Source organism: Talpa occidentalis, unplaced genomic scaffold (genome assembly GCF_014898055.3).
Source record: "Talpa occidentalis isolate TD23 unplaced genomic scaffold, MPIMG_talOcc4v2.1 talOcc4.9, whole genome shotgun sequence".
NCBI lineage: Eukaryota > Metazoa > Chordata > Mammalia > Eulipotyphla > Talpidae > Talpa > Talpa occidentalis.
This window is the reverse complement of record NW_023605305.1, coordinates 24,771,514-24,795,610: the sequence shown is the minus strand read 5'-3', so window position 1 is coordinate 24,795,610 and position 24,097 is coordinate 24,771,514. Positions and strand designations below refer to the sequence as shown.

General features: G+C 53.2%; 1 protein-coding gene across 1 annotated transcript in view; it reads left to right on the top strand.

Moving 5' to 3' along the window:
- The first annotated feature begins 605 nt into the window (after window positions 1-605).
- The window catches only part of RIMS3 (regulating synaptic membrane exocytosis 3), a 33,094-nt gene continuing 9,602 nt past the window's right edge, over window positions 606-24,097 (top strand). The window contains exons 1-3 of the mRNA XM_037499249.2: window positions 606-659; window positions 16,925-17,100; window positions 21,689-21,936. Coding sequence (XP_037355146.1) covers window positions 21,720-21,936 — 217 coding nt within the window. The 5' untranslated portion in view covers window positions 606-659; window positions 16,925-17,100; window positions 21,689-21,719. The remainder of the gene's footprint in view (window positions 660-16,924; window positions 17,101-21,688; window positions 21,937-24,097) is intronic.

The following is a 24,097-nucleotide window of genomic DNA, read 5'->3' as shown; positions in this document are numbered from 1 at the left end:
ATCTGATGTTATAGGACGTGGTCGAGGGTGAGGCAGGGGTACTGTGGTGCCAGAGAAGTCTTGGGAGGTGGCCCAAAGAAAAGGAAGGATGAGAAAGAACAGAGGTGGTGGTGTGAGAGGGCCCTAGCTAGAATGGCACTGAAGCATTCTGCAGGGACCTTCCTTTAGACCCCGCCCCCTCTTGGCCTTATTAGCATACGAGGCCCCCAACCAGGCAAATCCAGACGCTCCCTATTCCCCTAGGCCACGCCCACCAGCAGAGGCCCTACCCCCATTGGCCCCGCCTCTTCCAGTGGCCCCTCCCCCAGCAGGGGCCCCGCCCTCGTCAGGCCCCGCCTCCCTCTTCGCCTCCCGCCAGCCCGGGCTTGGGCTTTGCACCCCGCGGCGGCTGAGGACGGTGGTGGCTGCGGAGCCGGCAGTGCAGGCGGGCGGAGCGGAGCTGCCCGGCCCGGTGGCGGGCGATGCCCCCGTGAGCCTCTCTCGCCGCCCCTCCCCGCCCCGCGTCCCTACCTCTTCGGAGTCCGCCGCCCGCCTGGGACCGGGCCGCGCCTACCGCCGGGTCCGCGGGGCGGGGTCGCGGGGCAGCACCTGCCCCGCCTTGAGGCGCCGCCTCGGCCAGCAGAGACCCCTCCCTGTCTGGACCCCGACCCCACCTCGGGGTAAGTCAGTAGGCCTTGCTCGCCTGGGAGTGGGTGTGGGGAGGGGGCTGCGGCAGTCTTGGGGGTCGGGGGTGGGGAGGTGCGCTGGCCGTGAGGCGCCACGTAGGGATCTGAGTGTGCAGGGTCTGGGGCTTGGGGGGGGCCGGGGCCCGGGGGATGGGCACAGGGTGTATGATGGGTGTGGGGTGGGGGGCTGAGGTAAGGGAGGGGGGTCATGGGGTGTGGAATATGTTTGGGGAAGCCTGGAAAATGGGGTTGGGAGCCTCAGAGTCTTGAGTTCTTTGCTGATGCTGAGAGCACCTGGGGCCCTGGGCTTCAACAGCTTTGCCTCGCATGGCATTTTTGGAAAGTGCTGAAAATCCCTCCTGGAAAGGGAGCTGGAAAGCAGCCTGCCTTTCTCCCTCCTGCCCATGCCCTGGTTGAAAAGCAGCCACTCTTTCCTCCCAATGTGACACTATTGTGGTGTCCAGAGGACCCCCCACCCTATGATAGAAGGGTGGTGCTCACTCCAGCCCTAGGGTGGGAAGGGAGGGTTTCTATGAATCTGGGAAAGGCAGTTGGTCAGCCCACAATGGGGAGTCTCGGCACCACGTCGGTGGGCAGCCTCTCCTTCAGGGAGAGGAGGGTGTCTTTGCAGGTTGGCCTCCAGACTGCCAGAACCCATGTCCCCATCATCTTCTCTGGACAACCCAGCCCCTGAAGATGGGTTTTGTCCCATATCCTGGATCTGGAAATTCAGGGAAGGCCCGTAGCGCCTGTGGTCCTGTATGGAGTGGGCAATGCTATACCCAAGGCCAGATAACATAGTTTGCTGGCACTACCATCTGGGGGCTGTTTGATGTGACCCCTTAGGGCTGGGGAGCCTGGGTGAATGCAGGTGCTCAGTTCCCGTCCCAGGGATGTTGTCTGGATGTGGGAAGAAAGGCTGCTGCCTATTTATCTTGTCCTCTGTCCGTGATGACTTCTTAAGAATAGGTTCATTGGTTTTAGGCCCTGAAGTAGTGAAGAGAGGGTCTTTCTGGGATAGAGCTAGTCATGAAGGGGTTAACTAGCTAGCCCCTCAGTTACTGCCAGCCACCCATTAGTCTGTAATCAGGCAGCTGCCAAGTGTCCCTGGGGGTGTACAGGCAGCCTAATGGGGCATTTGGGGGGGGGGGATTTTGGGGAGGGGTTTGTGAAACCTGTGTTTAAACTAACCATGCCCTTCAGAGCTTGTTTAGAGCTCACAGACCCCTGCCCTGCCCTCTGTGCCTGGCTTAAAGACCTCCAGCCATGGGGTTCTACACCTACCGAGTCATCTGCATGATGTGAAGCCCAGAGTCCAGCAAACTTGGCTGCAAACCCAGCTTCAAACCCAGCCTCTGCCACTTTCTGGCTGTGTGACATTCAGGACATCTCATCCCGTCTCTGAGACTCCTTAGTAAAACAGACCCACCTCCAGGTCTGCAGGGAGCAGTACATGAAATGGGGGATTTGGACTGTTTAGCACAGTGCCTGGAACTCAGGGGAGCTCAGTAGGTAACTGCTGAACACCCAAGTAACCTCTGTGCTAAGGACTTGAGGGACAGGCAGGGGAGAGCCAGGCTGAGGACCCGCGGGGACAAGGTCTCTTCCCTTGGGGCATGTGGACTCTGTGGGCCGTGCACTGTCTGCCTTAACTATTTTATCCTCCTCCCTCCTTGCTCATAGACACTCTGGTCTCTGGACGTTAATTGGATTTTACTCTATGGAACCCAGGGCTGACCTACTATTTTTCTGGGTTCCCCCTATCCATATCCAGGTGCTAAGCTTTATGGGGTCTGTCAGGGGTCTAGTTGATGCCTGTAGTTGCAACAGAATCTGGCCCTTTAAGGAGGGAAGAAAACAATTATCTGGCCTGGGCATTGCATCAGCTGGAGCCTGGAGGGTCCCTGGGGAGGGGGAGGGCAGGCTGGTGGTTGATTTCATTAGTGCCATGTGAGAACTCTCACCCGAGTATGCCCCACTCCCCAGCCGCAGCCTTCTCCCCTAGGCAGCAGCAGCAGGCCTGGTGCCTGCCCCCCACCCCACCCTGGGAGCACCGCCTTGGAGGACTCTGTCTGCACACTCCAAACCTTGTCATTGGGCCCAGGCGGAGCTAGGTATAGGGAAGAGTCTCTCACTGGCCTTTTGCTGACTTGGGGTGCAGGGTGAGCTTCCTGCCCAAGCATTTGGCTGACAGTGGGGATATCTCCCACTTTAGTATTTGGCTGACATGAGGGCATGTCTCCCCCTCTCCCCACCGCCTCTGGCATTTTGTTGACCCAGGGGAGGGGTGACTTCTACACTGGCCTCTGGCTGGCATGGTGTTTTGCTGACCTGGCAGGGGATCTGCACCACCTGGGGTGTGTGTGAATGGAGGACACAGGTTAGAAACAAGTGAGCTGTCTGGGTGTGGTGACTCATAGGGGCAGAGAGGACACTAGATACTCGGGCATCAGACAGCTGAGTTCAAATCCCACATCTTCCACTTCCAGGCTCTATTACCTCTTCAGGTAGGTGGCCTCAACTCCCATACCTCAGTCTCCTCTGTAAGACAGGAATAATTTATACCCCGTTGCCCTACCTGGAGGATGCTTGAAGGATTGATGTCGTAACTGGACGTTCACCATCCAACTCAGGGCTGGCAGGAGGAAACTGCACACTGAATAACGATTCCCTTCCCTTGCAAGGGTGCTTCACACCTGCAGCTGCAGATACCTGGACAAGAAAAGGAGTTGGGCAGGACTGGAGAGAAGGTCAGAGAGTGCAGTGCCCTCTTGCCTCTGTGGCAAGAGGTGTGTTCAGCCTCCCTGCACCTGATGTGCAGGAAGCTGTAGGAGCCAGGCAGCCCCTGCCCTCCAGGTGCTTACATTCCAGCTGGGAGAGGGTCCAGAGCAGTAATTACACTGTGTTCCAAGGGAGGAATTTAGGAGGCCAAGGGTGACGAGGAGTTGGGAGGCAAAGAAGAGAACAGTGTCTATGGCCTTGGTGAAAGTGAGAACAGGCCTGCTGTGATGGGGGAGGGCAGGGGCGGTAGAGAGAGGGGAAAGAGTGGGCAGCACAGCCAGGCCTGGTCTCCCTGGACTAGCAGGCTGCTAAAGACTTGCGAATCGTCCTGAGGCCAGTAGCAGCCCCTACAGGGTTTGAAGCAGGGGAGGCTGGGTCGAATTTCCAGAGTGTGCATCCTGGCCTGTGGCCCTCAGGTAATGCTTTCTCAGGGGTGACCTTTCGCCCTCTCTTAGCCCTTCTCTGTGCAGCAGCCCTGGTGCCCAGGGAACCAGTTGTTTGTGTGGCTCATCCCGGAGGGAGGGGCCACTCCCAGTCTCTACTGCTCTCTCTCTCTCTGGGCTGCTGCCTTGTTGACGAAGCTGGTCCCTTGGGGCCAAGTTCTCCCAACCTCCCTGGGGAGCCAGAGGACATAAGGCAGGTCTTTGGCACCAGGCTGGCCTGTGCTCACCTCCCAGCTCTGCATTCAGGAGGTGGGTAAGCTCTGGCAGGTCACACCCTGTCTTGGAACTTCACCATCCTCAATTATATAAAACAGGGTTGATGTTTTTTTTCTCTATGGGAAGGATAAAATGGAGTTCCAGATGGAAATCAGAAAACCCTATCTGCCCGTCAGGTGGCTTGTTTACTCTATCGCATACCTGCTCATATCGTTGTATTGACACCTGTCCTGGGCCAGGCCAAGGCTCTGGTCCAGCCTGGGGTGGGGGCAGGGCTGGTGGCTCGGGTGTTTGGTTGCAAGGACCCCGTGTTTAGAAGGGTCCCACACCTGGCCCGAGGTCTTGCTGTCAGCATCTTGGTGTTCTTAATCAATTTGAAATAATTCTTAAAAAAAAAGGAGCTCCGCATTTGACCCAGCACTGGGCCCTGCCTATTGTCCAGCCCCATGAACTGGCTCAGGCTAGGAAGAGGCAGGGAGAGACAGGTCTGCAAATACTTCCCAAGTGGGGGAGGCTTAAGGTGGAGGGCATGACTAACTGGCCGGAGGTGGGTGGGATGTTAATAATAGTAACATTTATTTAGTGCGTACTGTGTGCTAGGTTCTCTGCTAAGCACTTCACAAGCTCATCCTCAAATAGGCCTATGAGGTAGGTACTAAAGTAATTCCCATTGTATAAACGAGGAAAGTGTGGTTCAGTTTCTTGGCCAAGTCACATAGCTATCAAGTGGCAAAGCTGGGATTCAAACCCAGGTTGCCCAGCTGCAGAGCACATGCTGAGACCAGGGATGCCTCCACTAGGAAGGGCACCCTGAGCTGGTCTGAGGGTAACTTGGAGTTTCTGAGGAGCAGGAGGAGGCGGAGGAGGAAGGTGTCATGGGGAAGCGGGGGCTGGGGGGGGGGGTCCTTCCATCTGGCAGTGCAGTGCAGTGAGGCTCCGCCAGGGGAGGTGGATCCTAAGCCTCAGCCTGAGAAAAGTAACCTTTGCTTTTCACAGTTCTGCTCACTCCTGCCTCCAGGCCCTAGTGCTAACAAGATTCCTCAGAGCTGCCCAGCCCTTCTTTGTGGCCCCCAAGCCTTCCCCACTCCCTTGATCTCAGTTACTCCCTCCGTCTTACCTCTTCTGGGCTCAAGCCCGCAGCCTCCTTGCTTCTCAGACCACATTGACTCACGATCAGCCTCCGTCCAAATCCCCAGCTCTGCATGCCGGCACCTGCTCTGCCGCCAGTGTCCCCAGCTCATCTCTGCCACCACCCACCCACTTGCTCAAGCTGGAAAGCTGGAAGTTCTCCTGGACACCTCCCACTCCTTCACCCCCACGTTCCATAGCCAGTCCTCAGCAGGTCCTGTTAGTGGTCCCTGAATCTCTCCAGCCCACCGCGACCTCCAGGCCGCCCCACCGACCACCCAGCACCCGACCACCCCACCACCTGACCACAGCACCAGCCTCAACTGGTCTTCTCTACTTTCCCTTCACGCCCCATTCCTTTCCTTTTTTACACTGTAGCCAGAGTGATCTTCTAAAGAGAGACATTGGATGGTGCCGTTTCTCTGCTTAAGATCCTCCCCAGACTTCTTGGAATAAAAGTCGACTCTGACGTGGTCTAGCAGGCTCTGTGGGATCTGCTCCTCGCCTACCTTTTGGTATCATCTTCTTTCTCAGCTGCAGGACTTGAAGGCAGGTTGTTCCCTGCCCTGGAATGTGCTCCTCCTCCTGATTCCCCATGAACTCCCTCTTAGCCTTCAGATAAACACCAGCTCAAGCATCCTTTCCACAGAGAAGCCTGTAGACCAGAAACTAACCACCACCCATCACCCTAGGACCTTGTGCTTCCTGAGGCCCATCACATGCAAATTGCTTTCTCCTCATTCATCTTTCTGGCCAGACTGAACTCTGTGAGGTCAGGGAAGCTGTTTTGCTTAGCCCCAGCACATAGTAGGTACACAGCAAGTTGTTCACTGAAAGGAAGGAATAGATGAGCCACTGCTGCAGCATCCTAATTGGTCCTCCTGCCTCCAGTGTGCCTTCTCCGGTCCTTTCCCTGTACAGCCTGGGGCGATCTTTCTAAAACACAGAACTGACCCTGTCACCCCCTGCTACTTAAAATACTTCAATAGCTCCCCACTGCCAACAGGAAAAGGCCTCAGCTTCTTAGCATGATATTCAAAGCCCTTTGTGCTCTGCGCCTGATTGCCTGTCAGCCTGTCCCCCCTGCTCCCCACCGCACTTTGAACTGGTAGCAGTCCCTCTGGCGCAGCAGGCTTTGTGTCTCTGCGCCTCTGCACTTGCTGTTCCCTCTGCCTGTAATGCCTCCCCACCCCTGCTTTGTCTTCCCGGTGAATGTCCTTCATTCTTTAAAACCAGCTCAGCTGCCTCCTTTACTGAGAAGCCTCTGCACAGCCCTCACAGCTCTCTGGACAGCTAGCCCACCCTCCCTCGGCCACATTCTTAGGGAGTTTATGTCGCTTCCCCCTTGTCTGCCATTAAACTGCTGGTCCAGTGCAGGCACAGTGAGGATATTTCTTCAGGATTGTTCATTTTTGAGCCTCCAGCTCCCAGCTTCTCCCCTGTCCTAATTAGGTCTTTGCTTGTATACAGAAGCCTGCTCAAGCCAGCTTCAATAATAAAGGGTTTATTATGAGGACACAAGGGATTCCTGGGAACTGAGGGCCAGAAAACTGTTAGCCTTTGGGAGGCGGGACCTGGACGGCCAGGAGAAATCGAAGCAGAAGTTCTCCGTGCCTTGCTGGCTGCCTTCGCCCTTCGGTCTCCACAGAATGGGTTTCTGTGCTTTTCCCGACACTGAGCCTCCTGTAGTGCCTGCACTGTGTCCCTTTGTTCCAGCCACATTCAGAGATAAACGAAGGGGCTGGCAGATTCCACCCAAAGTCTCAGGAGAGGAATTGATTGGCTCTAAGTGGCCCTGATACCCATCCTGGTCCAATCAGCTGAAGCCTGCTGGGACGATCACATGCAGATGTGGCTCTTGACCCCCTCAGGGAAAGGTGGGGGGGGTGTCTTTGGTATCTGGACAAGTACTTGAAAAGACATCTGCTAGAATATAGAGTACTGGGGTGGGCCTAGCCCCCAGCCTTCCACTGGGATAGCACCTGGCATTGTGACTTCAAGGAGGTTTTTTTCCTGGGGCAGCAGCACCCAGGTTCTGCCGAAACCTATCAAATGTCATTCAGAAGCCTGAGCAGAGAGAGAGGAAGAGACCCTGAATTTTCTCACCTCCCTTAGGCAGAGTGAGAGAGGGAAGAAGGAGGCATGAGCTGTGAGGACCACACTCCCTACCAAATTCTTATTCCTCCTCTAAGACAGTGCAGAGAGGAAACATGCCAGGCCTTCCCCAATCAGTCCCTTTTTGCTCACACTGATCCTGTTCCTTGTACTTCCCTAATAATAAATGTTTTTTGAGCACTTATTCTGTGCCAGACACTATGTACATACATTATTTTGCTCAATCCTCACGCCCTGTAAGACAGGTTCTAATATTAGCCCCATTTCACAGACAAGGAAACTGAGGTTTAGAGAGGTGTCATAGCTTAGGGACACACCCAGTAAAAGTTCCAGAGTAAAAGCTCTTAACCTCAGCTACTTACTCATTTGTCTGTTTGCTTTTGGGATGGAGAAGGTCTCACAGGCAGATTCCTCCCTCTGCTTCCCGCTGCCCAGCATGGGCCCGGCCCAGGACACCGACTAGGATGGATGCAGGTAGAACAGAAAAGGCATCAGAGAAGGTAGAACAGAAAAGGTAGCACAGAAAAGGGAGCTATAGATCTCCTGTGGACCATCCCCATATCAATGTGCCCCTCTGGAACAGTCTCTTCCCTTTCAGAGACTCCCTTTTCTCATTCAGAAATGGGAATCATAATTCCTGCTCTGAGGCTTGTCTTCGATGTTGGGTATAAGGACAATCTGTAAATAGCAAAGAAGTGAGCAATTTCTAAGGATTGCCATTTACAGAATGGACTGTGGCAATGGGTGCCAGCTGGCCTCTGTGCCCAAGCTCCCTTGGGAGGAAGGCAAGCCTTGAGCCTCCCGACCTGTAGGGTGGCACCCTCAGTGGGATACAAGGTGGCTGTCAGTGGCTCATGGACCTGCCACTCATAGCTTTGGCTCATATAGTAGGAAAGTGAGTTTCTTTTCAACCAAGTTTGTCCCAGGAAGAAAGCATCAGTGTAGTGCTAGTGTGTCTTTAGCAACTTCCTGACACTTGCCAAGAGATCTTGGTTGGCAGCTCCACGTAGCTATGATTTAATAATACAGATGTACCTCAGAGAGACTGTGGGTTCGGTTCCGGATTCCTCAGTAAAGCTAACATCAACAATCATTTTTTTGTTTCTCACTTGCCTATCAAAGTTATGTTGATTCTAAACTGTGGCATATTAAGTGTGTGATAGCATTATGTCTTTAAAACAATGTTCATACCTAATTAAAAAAACACTTTGTTGCTAAAAAAAAAAAAATGCTACCCAATGATCTCCGCCTTCGGTGATTCGTGATCTTTTGGTCTTTGTCACAGTTTTAAAATCTGTCTTCATTTTGTAAAAGCCACAATATGTGACACAGTAAAGCAGAGCGCATACAGTGAGCCGTGCCTGCACAGCTTCATGTACGCTGTGTTTATTTTACCGTGATACTGGCTTTCCATTTATAGTAGTAACACAAAGTTTACGTTTGAAATAAATGGATTTAAGTGAAAAGTGTCAATTTAAACAAAATAAATAATGAGCAGTATAGGAATATGGGGATCTGGCAGAAATCTTTGAGGGGCCACAATGTGTTGTGTGGCTCCTGCAACATTTGGAGGTGGCGCAGAGACATCAGAAATGTGGACCGTTGGCCTTCCACCTACCTGGAAAATGTGGGGGGTCTCTCCCTGCTGTGCTGGCCTCTCCCCTGTCCTCACCTTGTACCCTGGCTGGGGTTTCTTTCAGAGAATCCTGCCGCAGTTGGCCTACAGACTGGAGAATGTGTGCTGCTGCCCCCCAGCCTGCTTGAGAGACTTGGAATTGGGGAGTCTGGATGGGGGTGGGATGATGCCCTGTTGGGACTTGGGAGCTCCTGGGGAGCAGGGGCTGCAGACTCCATAGTTTTAGTGCTCCCTGTGTATAACATGGCTCTCGGGAGTGCCAAGGCTGTGTGAGCTCAGGTGAGGGCAAGGCTTTCCTTGGAGCTCATGCCCTAGAGCGCGTGGCCCAGGGGCGGTGAGGCAGCGAGACTTCAAAGCCTCCCCCTGCTTCTTCTTTTCTTACCTTTTTGTGCAATTGACTGCCTGCTCTGGGATTTGGCTTGGACCCTAGAAGACTTCAGAGGACACATGGATTTATTCACGGGTGTAAGGCTGGGGCCAGACAGGAGGGACGGAAATCCTGCCTACCCCCTCTGAGTCCCACATCCACATGGGAGGGTAGGTTCTGGGCTCTGGGAGGCTGGGGGAGCTAAGTAGTGTGGAGTGTGTGCTTATGTATCCATGTCAAATGTCTGAGGGTCTCTGTGCAGGTATAGTGTGTATGTGTGTGTGTGTGTGTGTGTGTATGACAGTTTAAGTTTGTATTACATGTGCATATGATGTGCATGTGTTGTGAACATGGCTGAGTGATATGTCTGAGGGTCTCTGTGAAAGAGTGAGTATGTGTGCACAATGTGTGATAAGTGTGTCTGCTGGAAAGAAACTTCATGTGACATACCCGGCGTTCTCTGTGAGGGAGTGTTGTGCAATGTGTGAGTGTGTGCATGTGTGGCAGGGTGTCTTGGGTGTGTGTGCTGTGCATGTGTGTGGTGCATGAGCATGTGCGTGTGTGTGACTGCATGGACATGTTATGTGGATCCGTGAGACACAGTGTATGTGCGCGCTGGGTGTATGCTGGGGGTCTGGGTAGCTTGCCCGGGTGTGGGGTGTGCCTGTTGTTTTGTGTAAAGCACGTGTCTGATTAGGTGGTGTGTCTGAGTGGCCATGTGAAGGTGTGTGGCCTGCACGCAGGTCTTTGTGCCTGGGAAAGGCTCGGGCCAAGGCGGCACAGGGGGGTGCTGGTAATGCATTCAATCTGAGAGCGGTCTCCGTCTGGGATGGGCCGCGGGTGTGCTGGGTTCCCGAGGAGGAGGGTCCCCAGGACTGCGGCAGGCTGGCGCAGGCGGCGCCTTCCGGCTTGGCGCAGGCTGGTAACCAGAGCCCCTTCCCCCCATGAAATATTGATCGGCCTGGTGGGCAGGGAGCGGGCGCTGCTGGCCGCTGTCCGTGGTGCTGCTGCGTCTCTCCCGGCGGGGGCGTCTGCGCTCCGGCTGGGGCAGGGCGGGAGGGGGTGGCGATTTCTGCATCCACTCACACCCTTAGTGGGGCCCCTGCATCCGAGGATGAGCTTGCCTGTCCCACTGCCTGTCTGCCAGCACCCCCACCCCCCACTCCAGCTGGGAAGGGGTAACAGGTCAAATGAGTATTTCGTTGGGATCCAGAGGTCCCTGGGTCAGGGTGACTAACCATCTGTGTTTACCTTGGGACCGTCCTAATTTATACCTGGCTCCCTGGTGTAGTTGTTGGTAGTGTCACTGCTCACTCTCAAAAGTGTCACGGGTGTATGATAAATGACGTGCTTACCAGCAAGAAGGCTTTGCTCCAAAGACCACTTCCCTGGGGGTTCTATAACCCTGTGGGTGTGCAAGTGCAAGTGTGTGGGGGTGGAGGACTTGTGGGAACTGGTTTAGGGCTGAGCTGGAGTAAGTGCTTGGGAGCCTGGGACCCTTGGGGTCCTGACACAGCCCAGACCCACCCAGGGATCCAGCCCTCTTCTCCATCCAACCAGTTCTGCTATCTATTCAGGCTGTGCTCTTATTTTGGGCTAGGCAGGCCTCTCCGTGGTCAGGGAGGGGTAAGGCCTCCAGACTGGTCATCTGTGTACTCCTGACATCTCTGAGTTCTGCTTTCTCACCACTGATTCTCCCTCCTTCACTGAGTTCCATTTCCTCCTATCCCTAACCTCGGCCCTCTCACCCTTTCCTCATCCCTGTACTCTGCCCTGGCCCTATCCCACTTTTGCCTCTGGTGAACACACCCAAACCCACTCACACTGCTCTCCTGAATTCCAGTGCTCTGCTCTCCTGGCCAATGCCAACATGTGGGAGTTGCGGTATAATCTCAGACTCATCACATCTAAAATGGGGATCCAGGGCCTCCCTGGTGGCGCAGTGGTTGGGCGTTGGGTTGCGAGGATGCCCGCGGCCTCTGCGGCGCCGGTTCGGTCCCCGGCTGCTCCCCGGCCACCGGAGGAGGGTCCCACATGGCACGCAGACCTCTCCTGCCGCCCGCTGCTCCCCTCAGCAGTGTCCTTCGGTCCTTCTGCCTGCTCTGCTCCCCGCTCTGGCTCTGGTGAATTCTCTCACCCTCCCGCGCTTCTGACTGTACACAGTGCTTATATAAATAAATAAAAATAAAAAATAATAAAAAAAAGAACCCTGCTTTTAAAAAAAAAAAAATAAAATAAAATGGGGATCCAGTTCCCTTCAGCCAACTGTTTCTCTGGGACCTCAAACTCTGATGGCACCTCTCAGCCCCCAACCTTCCTGTAAACCACCCTGGCTTCTGCTTTTTTCCTCTCACCAACTGTGTCCCACTACTAACTCTAAGCAGCTCCTGAGCCCTCCCGTGACTCCTGACCACCCCTTCCCTCTCCCCTGCCCTCCTCTCTGGAGCAGTGCGGTCTTTCTCACCTGCCCCCTGACTGCTCTTCCTGCTGTCAAGCTTTCTTCTGATTCTGCACTTAGTGTCAGATTGATCTCTGTAAAACATTACATCTAAGTCACGTCACATTTCACTCCCTACAGGATTAAAGCCAAGTGTTTTAGCTCTGCAGTCAGCCCTTCAATGGCTATTCCCAAACAACCTCTCCAGCCCTCTCCTCCACCACTTACTCACCTTGCTCTGAACAGCATGTCTTCTTTCTGAGCCATCCCAGGTGGATCCACCTCTCTCCTGCCATTCTGTCTCTCCAAATCTCACCTGTCTTCTGAGGTGCTCTGCAGCACCCTTCCCCGCAATGCCTTCTCTGGTCTTCCTGGCCTCGAGTGCTCATTCCTGCTGTAGAACAGCCAGAGCCTTTTCTGTTCACCCCTCAACACACTGGGTGGTCCGCAGCAGGGGTATCTCCTGGGAGATGTTAGAAATGCAGATTCTCAGGCCCCACTTGCAAGCCATGGAATCAGAACTCACATTTCTTTTTTTTTTTTAAGATTTAATTTTTTATGCATACAAGAACTGGGGTACAGGCCAGAGGCGTGGGGGTGGGAGGATCCAACAGAGACAGAGTGGGGAACAGAACAAGCAGATTGACTGAAATACACTGCTGAGGGGAGCAGTGGGCGAGTCAGGAGAGGTCTGCTGCGCTATGTGGGTTACTCCCTGGCCGGGGATCGAACTCGGGCTGCGGTGGCTGTGGATTGCTTCATAGGTTGCGTCTTAACCCCTTGCCCCACCAGGGAGGCCCAGAACTCACATTTCAATAAGATATCTAGGTGGCGTGTGTGCACATTCTGAGAAGCACTGGACACTACATTCATTGAGGGCAGGATCTTGCTTCTGTTTGTGCGACCTTTGGCTCAGACTGGAATTTTCAAGCTCCAGGTCTAACAGCCCCATCAAGTGGCAGGTGCTGCATCTAGCCAGATTCCAGGCACTATGAGAGCAGTAGCAATGGCCGGGGAGGTCATGTCCCTCCCGCCTGCAGTCATGCCCCTCAAGGTTCCAGAACTCAAGCTCTGTACACCTGACTCTGGAAAGCACTCTTGTGACATGAGGCAGAACTGATCAATAAAAAGGTAGTTACCCCAGCATGAAACAGAACTTTTCCCTTTTCACTAAATACCTTTGGTGAGAATATCTGTTTGCTGTATGTTATGAAAAGAAAAAATATTTAAAATTTTATCTTTCTGATAACATTAAAACAGTTTCTAAAGTGCTTAATTTTAGAAAACACAGCAGGTCACTTGAAGAAAATAAAAATGACTCACAATTCTACTATCCAGCTATAAATAGTTAAGTTTAATGTTTATTTAAATTGTCATTTATTTATACAACAAATATTTACAGAGCCTACCCCTACTATATGCCAGACCTGTGCCAGGCACTGAGGATTCAGTGTGAAGAAGGATGACATGGTTCCTATTTTTAAGCAGCTCACAGTCAGGGGGTGGGGTGTGGGAGACAGGCACTGAACAACTTAGGAATGACAGTGTATTAGTTTCCCAGGGTAGCTGTAACAAAGTACCACGAGCTAGGTTAATTTAAAAAAAAGAAGAAATTTATTGTATCAGGTTCTGGAGGCTAGAAGTCTGAGAGCAAGGTTCTGGCAGGTCGGTTCCTTTTGAGAGAGCCTGTTCCATGACCCTCTTCTAGCTCCTGGTGGCAGCCGGCCATCCTGGGCGTTCCTTGGCCTGTCGCTGCATCTTTCCAGTCTCTACCTCTGCTGTCACATGGCCTTTTCCCTGTGTGTCCCTATCTTCACATGGCCATCTTCTTCCAAGGACACCAGTCCTGTTAGGACCCATCCGACTCTAGTACCACCTCAACTCACCTGCAATGACCCTGTGGCCTAACAAGGTCATATTCTGAGGTGCCATGGGTTAGAACCTCAACATATCTTTTTTTTTAAAAGATTCTTTTTGTTTTTTAAAGATTTATTAATTTATTTATACAAGCACTGAGTACAGTCAGAAGCGCGGGAGGGTGAGAGAATTCACCAGAGCCAGAGCGGGGAGCAGAGCAGGCAGAAGGACTGAAGTACACTGCTGAGGGGAGCAGCGGGCGGCAGGAGAGGTCTGCGCGCCATGTGGGACCCTCCTCCGGTGGCCGAAGAGCAGCCGGGGATCGAACTGGCACTGCAGAGGCTGCGGGGAGCTTCGCAACCCAGCGCTCAACCGCTGCGCCACCGGGGAGGCCCCCTCAACATATCTTTTGGGGTGAACACAGCTCAACCTGTAAGTGGCAGGGACAGTGCAGAGTCAGGGGGAGCACACAGGGTGGGGTGGGGAGCTAACCTCATCTGAGAAGACTCTCCTAGGAAATCACATTCAAGCTGGTACTGAGCAATGAGTTGGGATTCCCCAGGCAAAGGTGCCTCAGAAGAGGACGTGGGGAAGGGCTGCGGAAGAGCATTCCAGGCAGATGAAGTGGTGTTTGGAGGAGTGAAGAGAAGGCAAGTGCACTGGGCACATGCACAGGATGGGGGGTCACTTGACTGAGGGCCTTGGTGGGGGGTTACTTTCTCCGGAGGAGAGGGAGAGCTAAGGGAGGCCGTCACGCAGGAGTGATTCATTCTGCTTTGTGAGCTGTCTCCTCTCAAAACTGAGCAGACTGAAAGCTGCGTTGCTCTTCCGTGTCCCCAGTTCTGAGGGAGGATGCATGGCAGTGTCCTCAGGAGCCCCCCGGCTGAGAGAGGACACACGATGGCCCCATCCAAGGAAGCAAGGCATGGCCGTGCTCCCCGCGGCCTCGAGTCCAAGTGTGAGGACAAGCCCCGCCCTCAGAGCCTTGCTCTGACAGCAGACAGGGCTCACCCAGCTCCAGCTCACCCTTACTCTTGGGTGGCCCAAGTCCTTAGAGTCCGGGGGACTCAGATTGGAGCCAGCCACCCCACTCCCTTCCCTGCACTGAGCACTGCCTCCGGGGAAATGCATGACCTTCGTGTGTCCCTGAGACCAGAGGCCCTGATGCCGGGGAGACTAGGTTTGCAGGGGCCACATCCCAGCATCCTGCTCCCCTCAAGGGATGTCTGGCTGTTGCTTTCCTGTGCCGGACCTGGCCTGTCTGGGGCTCAGCCCAGCCCTTACCACGCGCTCAGAGGCGAGGCCTGTCTGACTCTGTGCCGGGAACGTGAGCCCCCTGCCCAAAGCTGCCTGTCCCCCCTCGCCCGGGCTGGGTGGAGAAGTGGGTCAGCTCCGTAGTCATGGTGACAGCGGCTGCTCCCTGCCAGCTTCTCGTCTCACCACAAACCTCACCGATGCGCTCCTTTGTCCAGCCTGCGGGGATGGGGGCCGGGAGGGTGAGATCGGGGGCTGGAGTGTGTTTGAGTGTGTGTGTGCATGCGCACGTGTGTGTGCGCGCGTGTGTTCAAGCACACCCAAGTGCCTGCACAGAGCTGGTGTGTGTCCCCGAGCACAGGGAACCCACAGATGCGGGTAAGATTCTGTCCACCTGTCCACTTCCTGGCCCTCTGAAGGGATGGGGCTCTTCCTGCCTCTCTGGGTCAGGAAAGGGCCGGCGGAGGGGGGGGGTGTGGGGTTGGGGGAGAGAGAGAGAGAGAGAGTGTGTGTGCAAGTGCCTGTGCACAGGTTGAGTGTGTGAATGCCTGTGGCTATCAGTACAGCTTCTGTGTGCTTTGTGTGGATGAGCATCTGGGGGGTACGTGTACCTCCAGGCACATGTCTTTAGTGGTGTATCATCTGGTGGGTCTGTATGTTTGTGATGACAGTGGCAACTCTGTAATTCTGTATCCTTTGTCTCTTCCCTTGTATGTATAATGTTCATCTGAGCCAGGTTTGGGGAGATAAAGGTGGCATGAGCGGGAGAGGAGCAGGAGAGGAGCAGGCATAGTGCTCCCACTTGGGCTGGGTGTGCTCCGGGCCCTGCCTACCTCCCTTGCCGCGTACCCGCCCTGGAACCCACTCATTTCTCCTTTACTGGAAAAAGGAAAGGTAGAGGCAAGAGGACCTTCCCCTATCCCGTGATGCAGGCTTTGGCCTCTCCCATGGCACAGATTGGCATCAACAATGTGGCAGGCAGCTCTGGCACTGGATGGGGGTAGGAGCAGGGGTCTCAAAGGCCAGACCCAGCATCCAGAGTGGGGCCAGGAGCTGAGAGGCTGACAGGACATAGCACAGCCTCACATGCCAGCTCCCTTCCCCACTGAGAGGTGCAGGGACCCAGAGTCACTTACCTGGCTCAGTCCGAAGCCGCAGGGCTAGAGCGGGAGGTGACGCTGTGGAGCCGGAGCCCACCTGAGAAGTGCCTGTACCTGGTGTGTGAGCCGCCCACTAAGCACTAACACCTATGCGGTCCTTGCTCCTTTCCAAAGTAAAGGGGCAGAATGCGTAGTAGTAATTGTCCAGAATGGCACCCAGCTGTGTGCATTTAGCACGGATATGCTTAATACATACACATTCTTTTGTAATAGTTCATCTCGGAACCCTAAGGCAGGCATTGTTATCCCACTTTAGAGATGAGGAGTGGTAGACTCAGGGTGCGGGAGGGGCTTGTGAAAGAAATTGTTCTGCATCATGAGGCTCGTAAGTGGCAGATCTAGGTGTTGAGCCAAGACTGTCTACCTCCAAAATCCGTGCTGCTAATCATTGTGCTTTCCTGCCCCTTGTTTTCTCAACTGGAGAGTCAGGCTGGATTCAGGTAGCAGATAGAAGATTTTATGGAAGAGGAGACAGGTTCAGAGATACTTGGGGTCCCATGCAGGGAGTGGAGCCAGGGGTGTCCCCCTGCTGTTCTCCTGGCTGCTGGGCATGTCACTGTTGTGTCTGGAGAGGGACACAGACCCTTTTAATCAGGGGAAGGATAGAGGAAGAACAGGATCTAGAGCTCCTTAGCAACTGGACCCGGGTAAGTCCCTTGTGTGAAAACTCTTAAAGTTGTGAGTCAGGCTTCAGCACTAACAGTTTGACATCAAGGATCCTACACGCTGATTAGGGGGCCCAGGAGTTAGGACAGTTGGACACAGGAGGAAACAAATAATTCTAAAAAATTATTCCATGAGCTTCTGGGAGTTGTGAGGACAGATGTCTTCACTAGCTCTTCTCAGCCTGCCTCTTTCCTTCCAGACTCTTATCACATCACCTCCTCCTGGCAGCTACCCTGATTGCCTTCACCTCCATTCTTGAAAACTGGGATCTCAGCAGAAGGTGACTGACACCTTGAGTAAGTGCCCTCGTGGCCTGCTGCTAAGAGGGGCAAGCCCCCTGGGATGCGGAACACCACACTCAGATTCATCAGTTCGGTGAGTTTGGGTTTTTTTGAGGTGAGACATGGGGAGTTTTCTTGAGGTGAGACAGGTGTTGTGGGACCTGGAAGTTAGATTTGGGTTGGAACTTGGGTTTGTCACCATCTTTCTATGTGACCCCAGGTGTCTCTTGCCCATTCTGGACCTTGATTTCCTACTCTGCAAAATCAAAGACTCAGGCTGGAATAGGGACACAAGTTGGTTTTAACTCTGTTTTTGTTTTATTGCATTTTAAAATGATGGGTTTATTAGGAAAAGGAGAAAGAAAAAGAGAAGCACCTGCATAGTCACAGGTGGGCAGGAGAGCGGCCTGGTTTTAACTCTTGAGCTGGCTCTCATCCGTTAGTGCTGGGGCAGCACGTGGAGGAGAATTCTGAGGTTAGATCTGCCTTCAGTGGGAAAGATGGACAGACTGGTGATGTCTGCTGTGGGTGGTGGCTGGAAGAGGTCATTTGCCATCCCTTCCAGCCTAGCAGTTCTTACTGTGTGACAGAAACCTTGTTTTTTCCAGTTGAAAAGCAGTTAGGCTCATCTTGGCCTCACGCACTCTCATAAAAGGGTCCTCATCTGGTGAAACCCCTGGCCAACGGCACCAAGGAGGCCCAGATAGGCCCTGGACCAGACTCCTGCTGCTCTCATGACTCAGGAGGTTTGGCAGGCCCTTAGGATATTAGCCCCAGAATGCAAGCCAAACATTGAGGGCTACAAGAAAGCACGAGGCTTATCCATGGGAAGCTTGGAAGGTGGGGTTGTGGCGGGGCGGGAGCCCTCCATCCCTCGTGAGGGGTGTCTGCAGGGAGAACTTCAGAGCGAGGGGCCTGAACCAGCGAGATCAGGCAGGTTTCCTTCCTTGGGGTGCCATGAACTAGGCTGGGAAAGAGTCCTGTTTGGAGGCAAGGAATTATTGAAATGACTTTCGTGCAAAGGATGTGGCTCGTGTAGCACTGTTTTAGAACAACCAGCGTGTGAGGTGCTGTGTTCTGTGTCCTGCTGCCCCTCGCCCCTCTGTCCCTGTCTCTGCCGGATGCTCTCTTCCGTGCCCGTGGGCTGCTGGCTCGGTGGTTGCTGGACTGCCCTCCTCTTAGCGGCAGGTGGTCAACTCTGTCTTGCTGTCTCATCCTCGGGCTAGACTGGCCACCAGAGAAGCAGCTAGAACCCCCAGTCTGAGTCTGATGCTGCAGTATGTGCTTACAGTCCAATCGCCCAGTTCACAGGACATTTCCCAGTCACCTCATCTGACCCCTTTGTTTCACACAGACATGAGGAGACCAGGGCCCAGAGGCGGTGACACGAGCCATCTGCACGGTCAGAGGTGGAGCGTGGCTCCGGCACACAGCCCTGGATTTCAGACGATCTGCTTGTCAGGCTCCCTTCATTATTCATGAGGAAACATGAGCCCCTGGGTTGCCAGGGTCAGGAATTTTGTCCCTTACCCTGTTCCCATCTACTCACCCCTGGGAGTGGTGTTTTAGAGCTTCCTGTAGGTTGCACTGGGAAAGCAGCTTCTCCAGCTGTGCTCTCTGGTCTGCACTGCCCCTGAGATATTCACACCAGTTGCAGGAACCTGGTAGGGGGGAGGGGGAGCGGTTAGTCTCCTTGCCCTTTTCTGTTTTCTCAAAGAGCCCAGAGACCCAGGGCAGTAGGGATGGGCCTGAGCAGCAGGGATGTGCCCTCCTCCAGCTGAGCTCTGGGTTGAAGGAGTTGGAGCTGCTGAGCGTCTGTCTCTTTGTGGAAACAGGATGTGGGTTTGAGTCCACTTGCCACTTCTTTTTTTTTTTTTTAAAGATTTATTTATTTATACAAGAACCGGGGTACAGGCCAGATGTGCGGGAGGGTGAGAGGATTCAACAGAGACAGAACAGGGAACAGAACAGGCAGACTGACAAAATACATTGCTGAGGGGAGCAGCGGGCAAGACAGGAGAGGTCTGCTCGCCATGTGGGTTCCTCTGAGGCCAATGGGAATTGAACCGGCACTGCAGAGGCTGCAGACAGCTTCACAGTGCTGTGCTCAACCGCCTGCACCACCAGGGAGGTCCTCCACTTGCCACTTCTTAACTGAGTGGTATGGGCAAGGCCTTTGATTCTCTGAGACTCAATTTTCTCATCTGCCAGACAGAGACATTTATACATGTAACAGAAATATTTTGAAGAGTAAATTAGGCTTATATAGTAGCTGATTCAGAGTAAGATGAGCCCTGTCCCACCATTCACCAAAACACCAGGCAGATACCCCCCAAAACTACACAAACTGGCACTGGAGGTGGAAACTAAAGAGACGAGATCATCACAGGCCCAAGTCCAGGGGGACTTTCCATTAGCTACAAGGTTGATGGGGGATGGATGGAGAAATATAATCCGGGGCTCTGCACACGTCACAGGGTGAGCAAGAACAGTCCAGACAGCCACAGAGAAGGCAAAACACAGCTTTGACTCATCCCCACTGCCAGCCATAATTTGCTAGGCTGGCAGGAGCCACGCTGACCTGGAGACAAGGCAACCAGCCACTAAACTGCCCGCGACCGTCCTCCTCGTGAGCTGAGCTGGCATGGGGCCTTCCCTTTTGCCACCCCTGTTTTTCTTCCCTTTCTGAGTCCTCTTGCAAAGTCGGATTCCCCAGGTCCCAGCAAAGTGCCCTGTGCCCTGGGATGGGATGTGCACTGTGGGCCGGGACAGAGCCAGGCTGAACCGGCTGGGTGCACTACCTGCTGGGGCAGCAATCTTTCCTGTAAAGGCCGAGCAGAGATGGGCTGCAGTGCTGAGCCTTGGGCCAAGTCTGGAGGCCGACAGCAGGGGGCCCGCCTGGTACAAGCCACAGCCGAAGATGCCGCTGTCTCGCTCCTCAAGAGTGGCTTCCGGCACCCTCTGTCCTCTTCCCTAGACTCATTGGAAGGATCATTAAATATTAATTGCATAATTAGTTATTTACTGTCTCCCTCTCCTCCTGGAGTGGAGGCTTTGGGAGGGCAGGACCAAGCTGGCCCAGCTCACTGCCATATCCTTGGTTTTCAGCATAGACCTTGGAATTTTAAGGGCTTAAATGTTTGTTGATTGCTGCTTTGAAAGGAATTTGACAATCAATATTATTCCAAGAATCAAAAAAAAAATGTTTATGCCCTCAATATCAGGTAGGATACTCTTGGGTGTAACAAAACTCTGATTCAGACTGGCTTAAGGAATGGAAAACACATTATCTCACGTAGCTGGAAGACCAGAAAAAGGCAGGCTCCAGCTGTGGCCTGAGGTTCTTTCTGTGTCTGGGTTGTACAGCCCTCAGCAACACTGGCTTCCTCTTAGGGCTGGGCCCTCTCTTGGGGAGGGTAGTGAGGGAAAGCGGGGGGTGAGGGGGGGGTGGAGAAAGAGAGAGAGAGCGAGAGGAACACCAAAGACAGAGAGACTATCTCTTTTGTAAGCGTGGAATCCAGATCTTCCCCTTAAGTAGAATCAGGCCACCTCAGTCACATGCCCACCAGTAGCAAGGTGAATGCCCCTCACCAACTAGCTTAAACCACTCCAGATCTGCCTCTAAAACAAGGGCTGGGGTGCTACCTGGATGAAACCACTGCTCTGCCAGAAAGCAGGAAGGGAGAATGGATGTTGGGGAAGCCACCAAAAGTGTCCATACCCCCTGGCTCACTCCCTCCATTTCTGGGAATTGTGAGGAAATAAACAGATAAGATCAATGTAGAAACATGGTTATTGCAATGTTGTTTAAATGACAGAAGACAGAGAAGCAGAGTCAGAGGGAGAGAGAAAAAAGTTAGACCTGATCTAAGAAGTAATGGTATTGAAATATTTAAGTCAATTATGCTACCTGCATGCAAGGGACTATTAGGGTGGCATTAAAACATTTATACAAAGTGTTGATTACATCGGGAAATGCTTGTAATAAATTAAATGAAAAAATACTAGGATGTGAAATTGTATTTGCAGTATGACTTCAATTATTTTTTTACGTGCACAGCAAAGAGACGGGGAAGAAATAGTTTAAAATGTCTATAGAGGCCGCCTCTCAGTGGTGTGATTAGGGTGATTTTTGCTGGCTTCTCTATGTTTTCAAGCACGACTTCTTGCACAGCTGAGTGGGCTGGAGCCAGTTTTTTTCCCTGCCTGTTCTCATTATTGGCTGTGAAAATAGCAATCACCCTTACTGAATATTTACTCTATGCCTGACGCTGTTCTGGGCACTTTTACACACACTTTCTAACTTAATCCTTACAACAATCCTGTGAGTTTAGTGCTTTTATTTTTCGTTTTGCTGAGATAGTCACTGAAATTGCAAGCTGTTCAGCCAAGGTCATGTAGCTGGTGTGCGGAACCCCTTGGAATTCAAGAGTGGCCCTTATGACTCAGCCTCTGTCTTCACCACCAGACCAGCCACTTGTCTGGGCAGCTGTGTGCCAACAAGAATAGCCCCATTTACTGAATGAGAATCTGTATACCCTTTGGGTTTACTTGTTCAGTTAGTCCTCACCACCTCAGAGAGGCTGAGCGCCTTGCCTAAGGCCACACAGCTAGGAAGTGGCATCTGCAGCGAGTGTCCCTGGCTCTGATGTGGGCTCCCTTTGTCTCTCCCCACCCCACAGAGTTGCCTGAGATCCTGCTACCCCACAGACCATGTTTAACGGGGAGCCAGGTCCGGCCTCGGCTGCGGCCTCCAGGAATGTGGTGAGGAGCTCCAGCATCAGCGGGGAGATCTGCGGATCCCAGCAGTCTGGGGGCGGGACTGGGACCACCACAGCCAAGAAGCGCCGCAGCAGCCTCGGGGCCAAGATGGTGGCCATCGTGGGCCTGACGCAGTGGAGCAAGAGCTCGCTCCAGCTTCCCCAGCCTGGTGAGGCGACGCGAGGGGGGCACCTTGAAACGACAGGGAACCCAGGACTCTCCTGATGGCACCCCACACCCACAAACACTGAGGTGGCACTTACCACATACCAGGTGTGGTTTGGGCCCAGTGCAAGTCCTGGCTCACTGAGTCTGCACAGAACTCTAGGAGGCCTTTGGGAAGCACAGAGGAGAGAAGGAGGAGGCCCCTGGCTATGTAGCTAGTGGGCGCTAGAGGCTGGATTCAGATCCTGGCAGCTGCTTCTCAGCTCATGCTCCTCACCTTTACACTCTGCCACCTCCATGCACAGACTTACACAATAATCAGCAATTATTTATTAAACAGCCACTGTGTTCCTCGTAGGATGCTAGGTGACACCACCAATTCACAGATACACCTGCATGGTTTAGTCTCACCTGTTGTCTCTGAGTTTCCTAAGAACAAACAGCCACACAAATGTACCCACAGTCACACACACGTTACAGAGATACATGCCTTGTGTGATCACATACACCGCAAGCTCCGCCCCTCGGGTAAGCCTCCCACTGCCAGGAAGTACAAGGCAGATATTAATGCTGTGCATGGCCACAAATAAAGCAAATAACACAGACAAGACACAGCCCCCTGAGTCCGATGCACAGACCTAGGTCAGCGAATGTGCACGTACTTGTGCACATACACATGTGTGCATACACACACACTCTGATACCTGCGGTCACAGAAGCACGTGGCACACATGTATGCACGTACCCCATAGAGCCACACTGTCACACGCACCTTGAGTTGCTGCATCCTGATCAGTGTGTGACACTTCTAGACATCTAGTTATATGGAGCCCCAGTCAGATGGGCAGTGACCCACCTAGTCACAGTCACACCCGGACCCCAGTTCACAAAGGAGCCAGCCCTCCTCACTTTGTGGCATCAGTCCAGACACCAGCTGGTTTTGTTTTAAAATCTCTTCCTGCTTATTTTGCTCAGAGTAACAACTTCCCCCAAGAAACCTTCAAATAGGCAGCTGGATGGGGGTGGTGAGGGGGCGGGGGCACCGGAGGATCCAGGGAGAATGCTCATCAAGACTTCCAGTTGGGGGCTGGGGGTGGGGGACTTTTCCAGGCCTTAAAATAGATTTTTACAAAGCCCTCCACAGGAGCATGTAGGATGGTCTTTTCCAGTATTCAGGCTATGATGTGGTATCTGGCTCGGAAATGTTAGATTGGGACTGGGCTTCAGGTTGTCAGTACCATGGGGTGGGCAGTGTAGACCTGGCACTAGGGAGTCAAGGAGATGGGGCTCTGGGGATCCTAGGGGGCAGCTACAGAACTAAGCAATGGCATTAAGAGTCAGGGATTAAGATTAGGTTGAGGAGAAGCCGGGCCTTGTGAGTCTGATCAAGACATCAGGCTGATTCAGAATCAGATGCAAAGGCTTCTTCATGCCCACGTGACTTGGAGGGACAGTTTTCCAAGAGCACAGTATAGTCTTGAGTCACTGGGAGACATTCCATTGATCTTTCTGGGACTGTCCACCTACCTGACTCTGCAGTCAGCAGGGAACGGTGCAGACACCAGAAAGACCTTCCTGCCTTGATGAGTGATGAGTAAGGATGGGGCTCCTGGATCTCTCATGTCTATGGTCTGCAAGGGTGTGGCTGAAGCCCTGGAGCCTGAGCCAGAAGAATCTCCTACATGTCCTTCTAATCAAAGGTCTCTGTGAAACAGTGAATCACGGAATGTCAGACCAGGAAGGGCCCCTTGAGACCTTCTAGTCTGAGGTACTTGTTTTACCCACAAGGCATCTGGAGCCTGAAGAGAAGGTACTTTCCTGGAGAAAAACTAAGTTGTTCTTCAGTGGCCACACCCTGTCATTCACCAACTAGTGACTCAGGGCAAGCTTCTTCAATTCTCTGAGCCTGCTTCCTTGTCTGTGGCAATAAACATGCCTGCATATTTATCTTGGGGACTAAATGAGATCGGCTGTGCAAAGGCACCCAGCCTCATGCCTGTCACAAAGTAAACACTTGGTGAACTGCTGGTGCTACTACCCATGGTCACACACAGTAGGACTACAAAGAGAAGTGAATTCTCTGGGTTATACAGCTCTGCCCCTTGCTTGTGGCATACTCTTTTATCTCTAATTCCTTCTGGCTTTTTCTTCTGACCTGGAGGAGC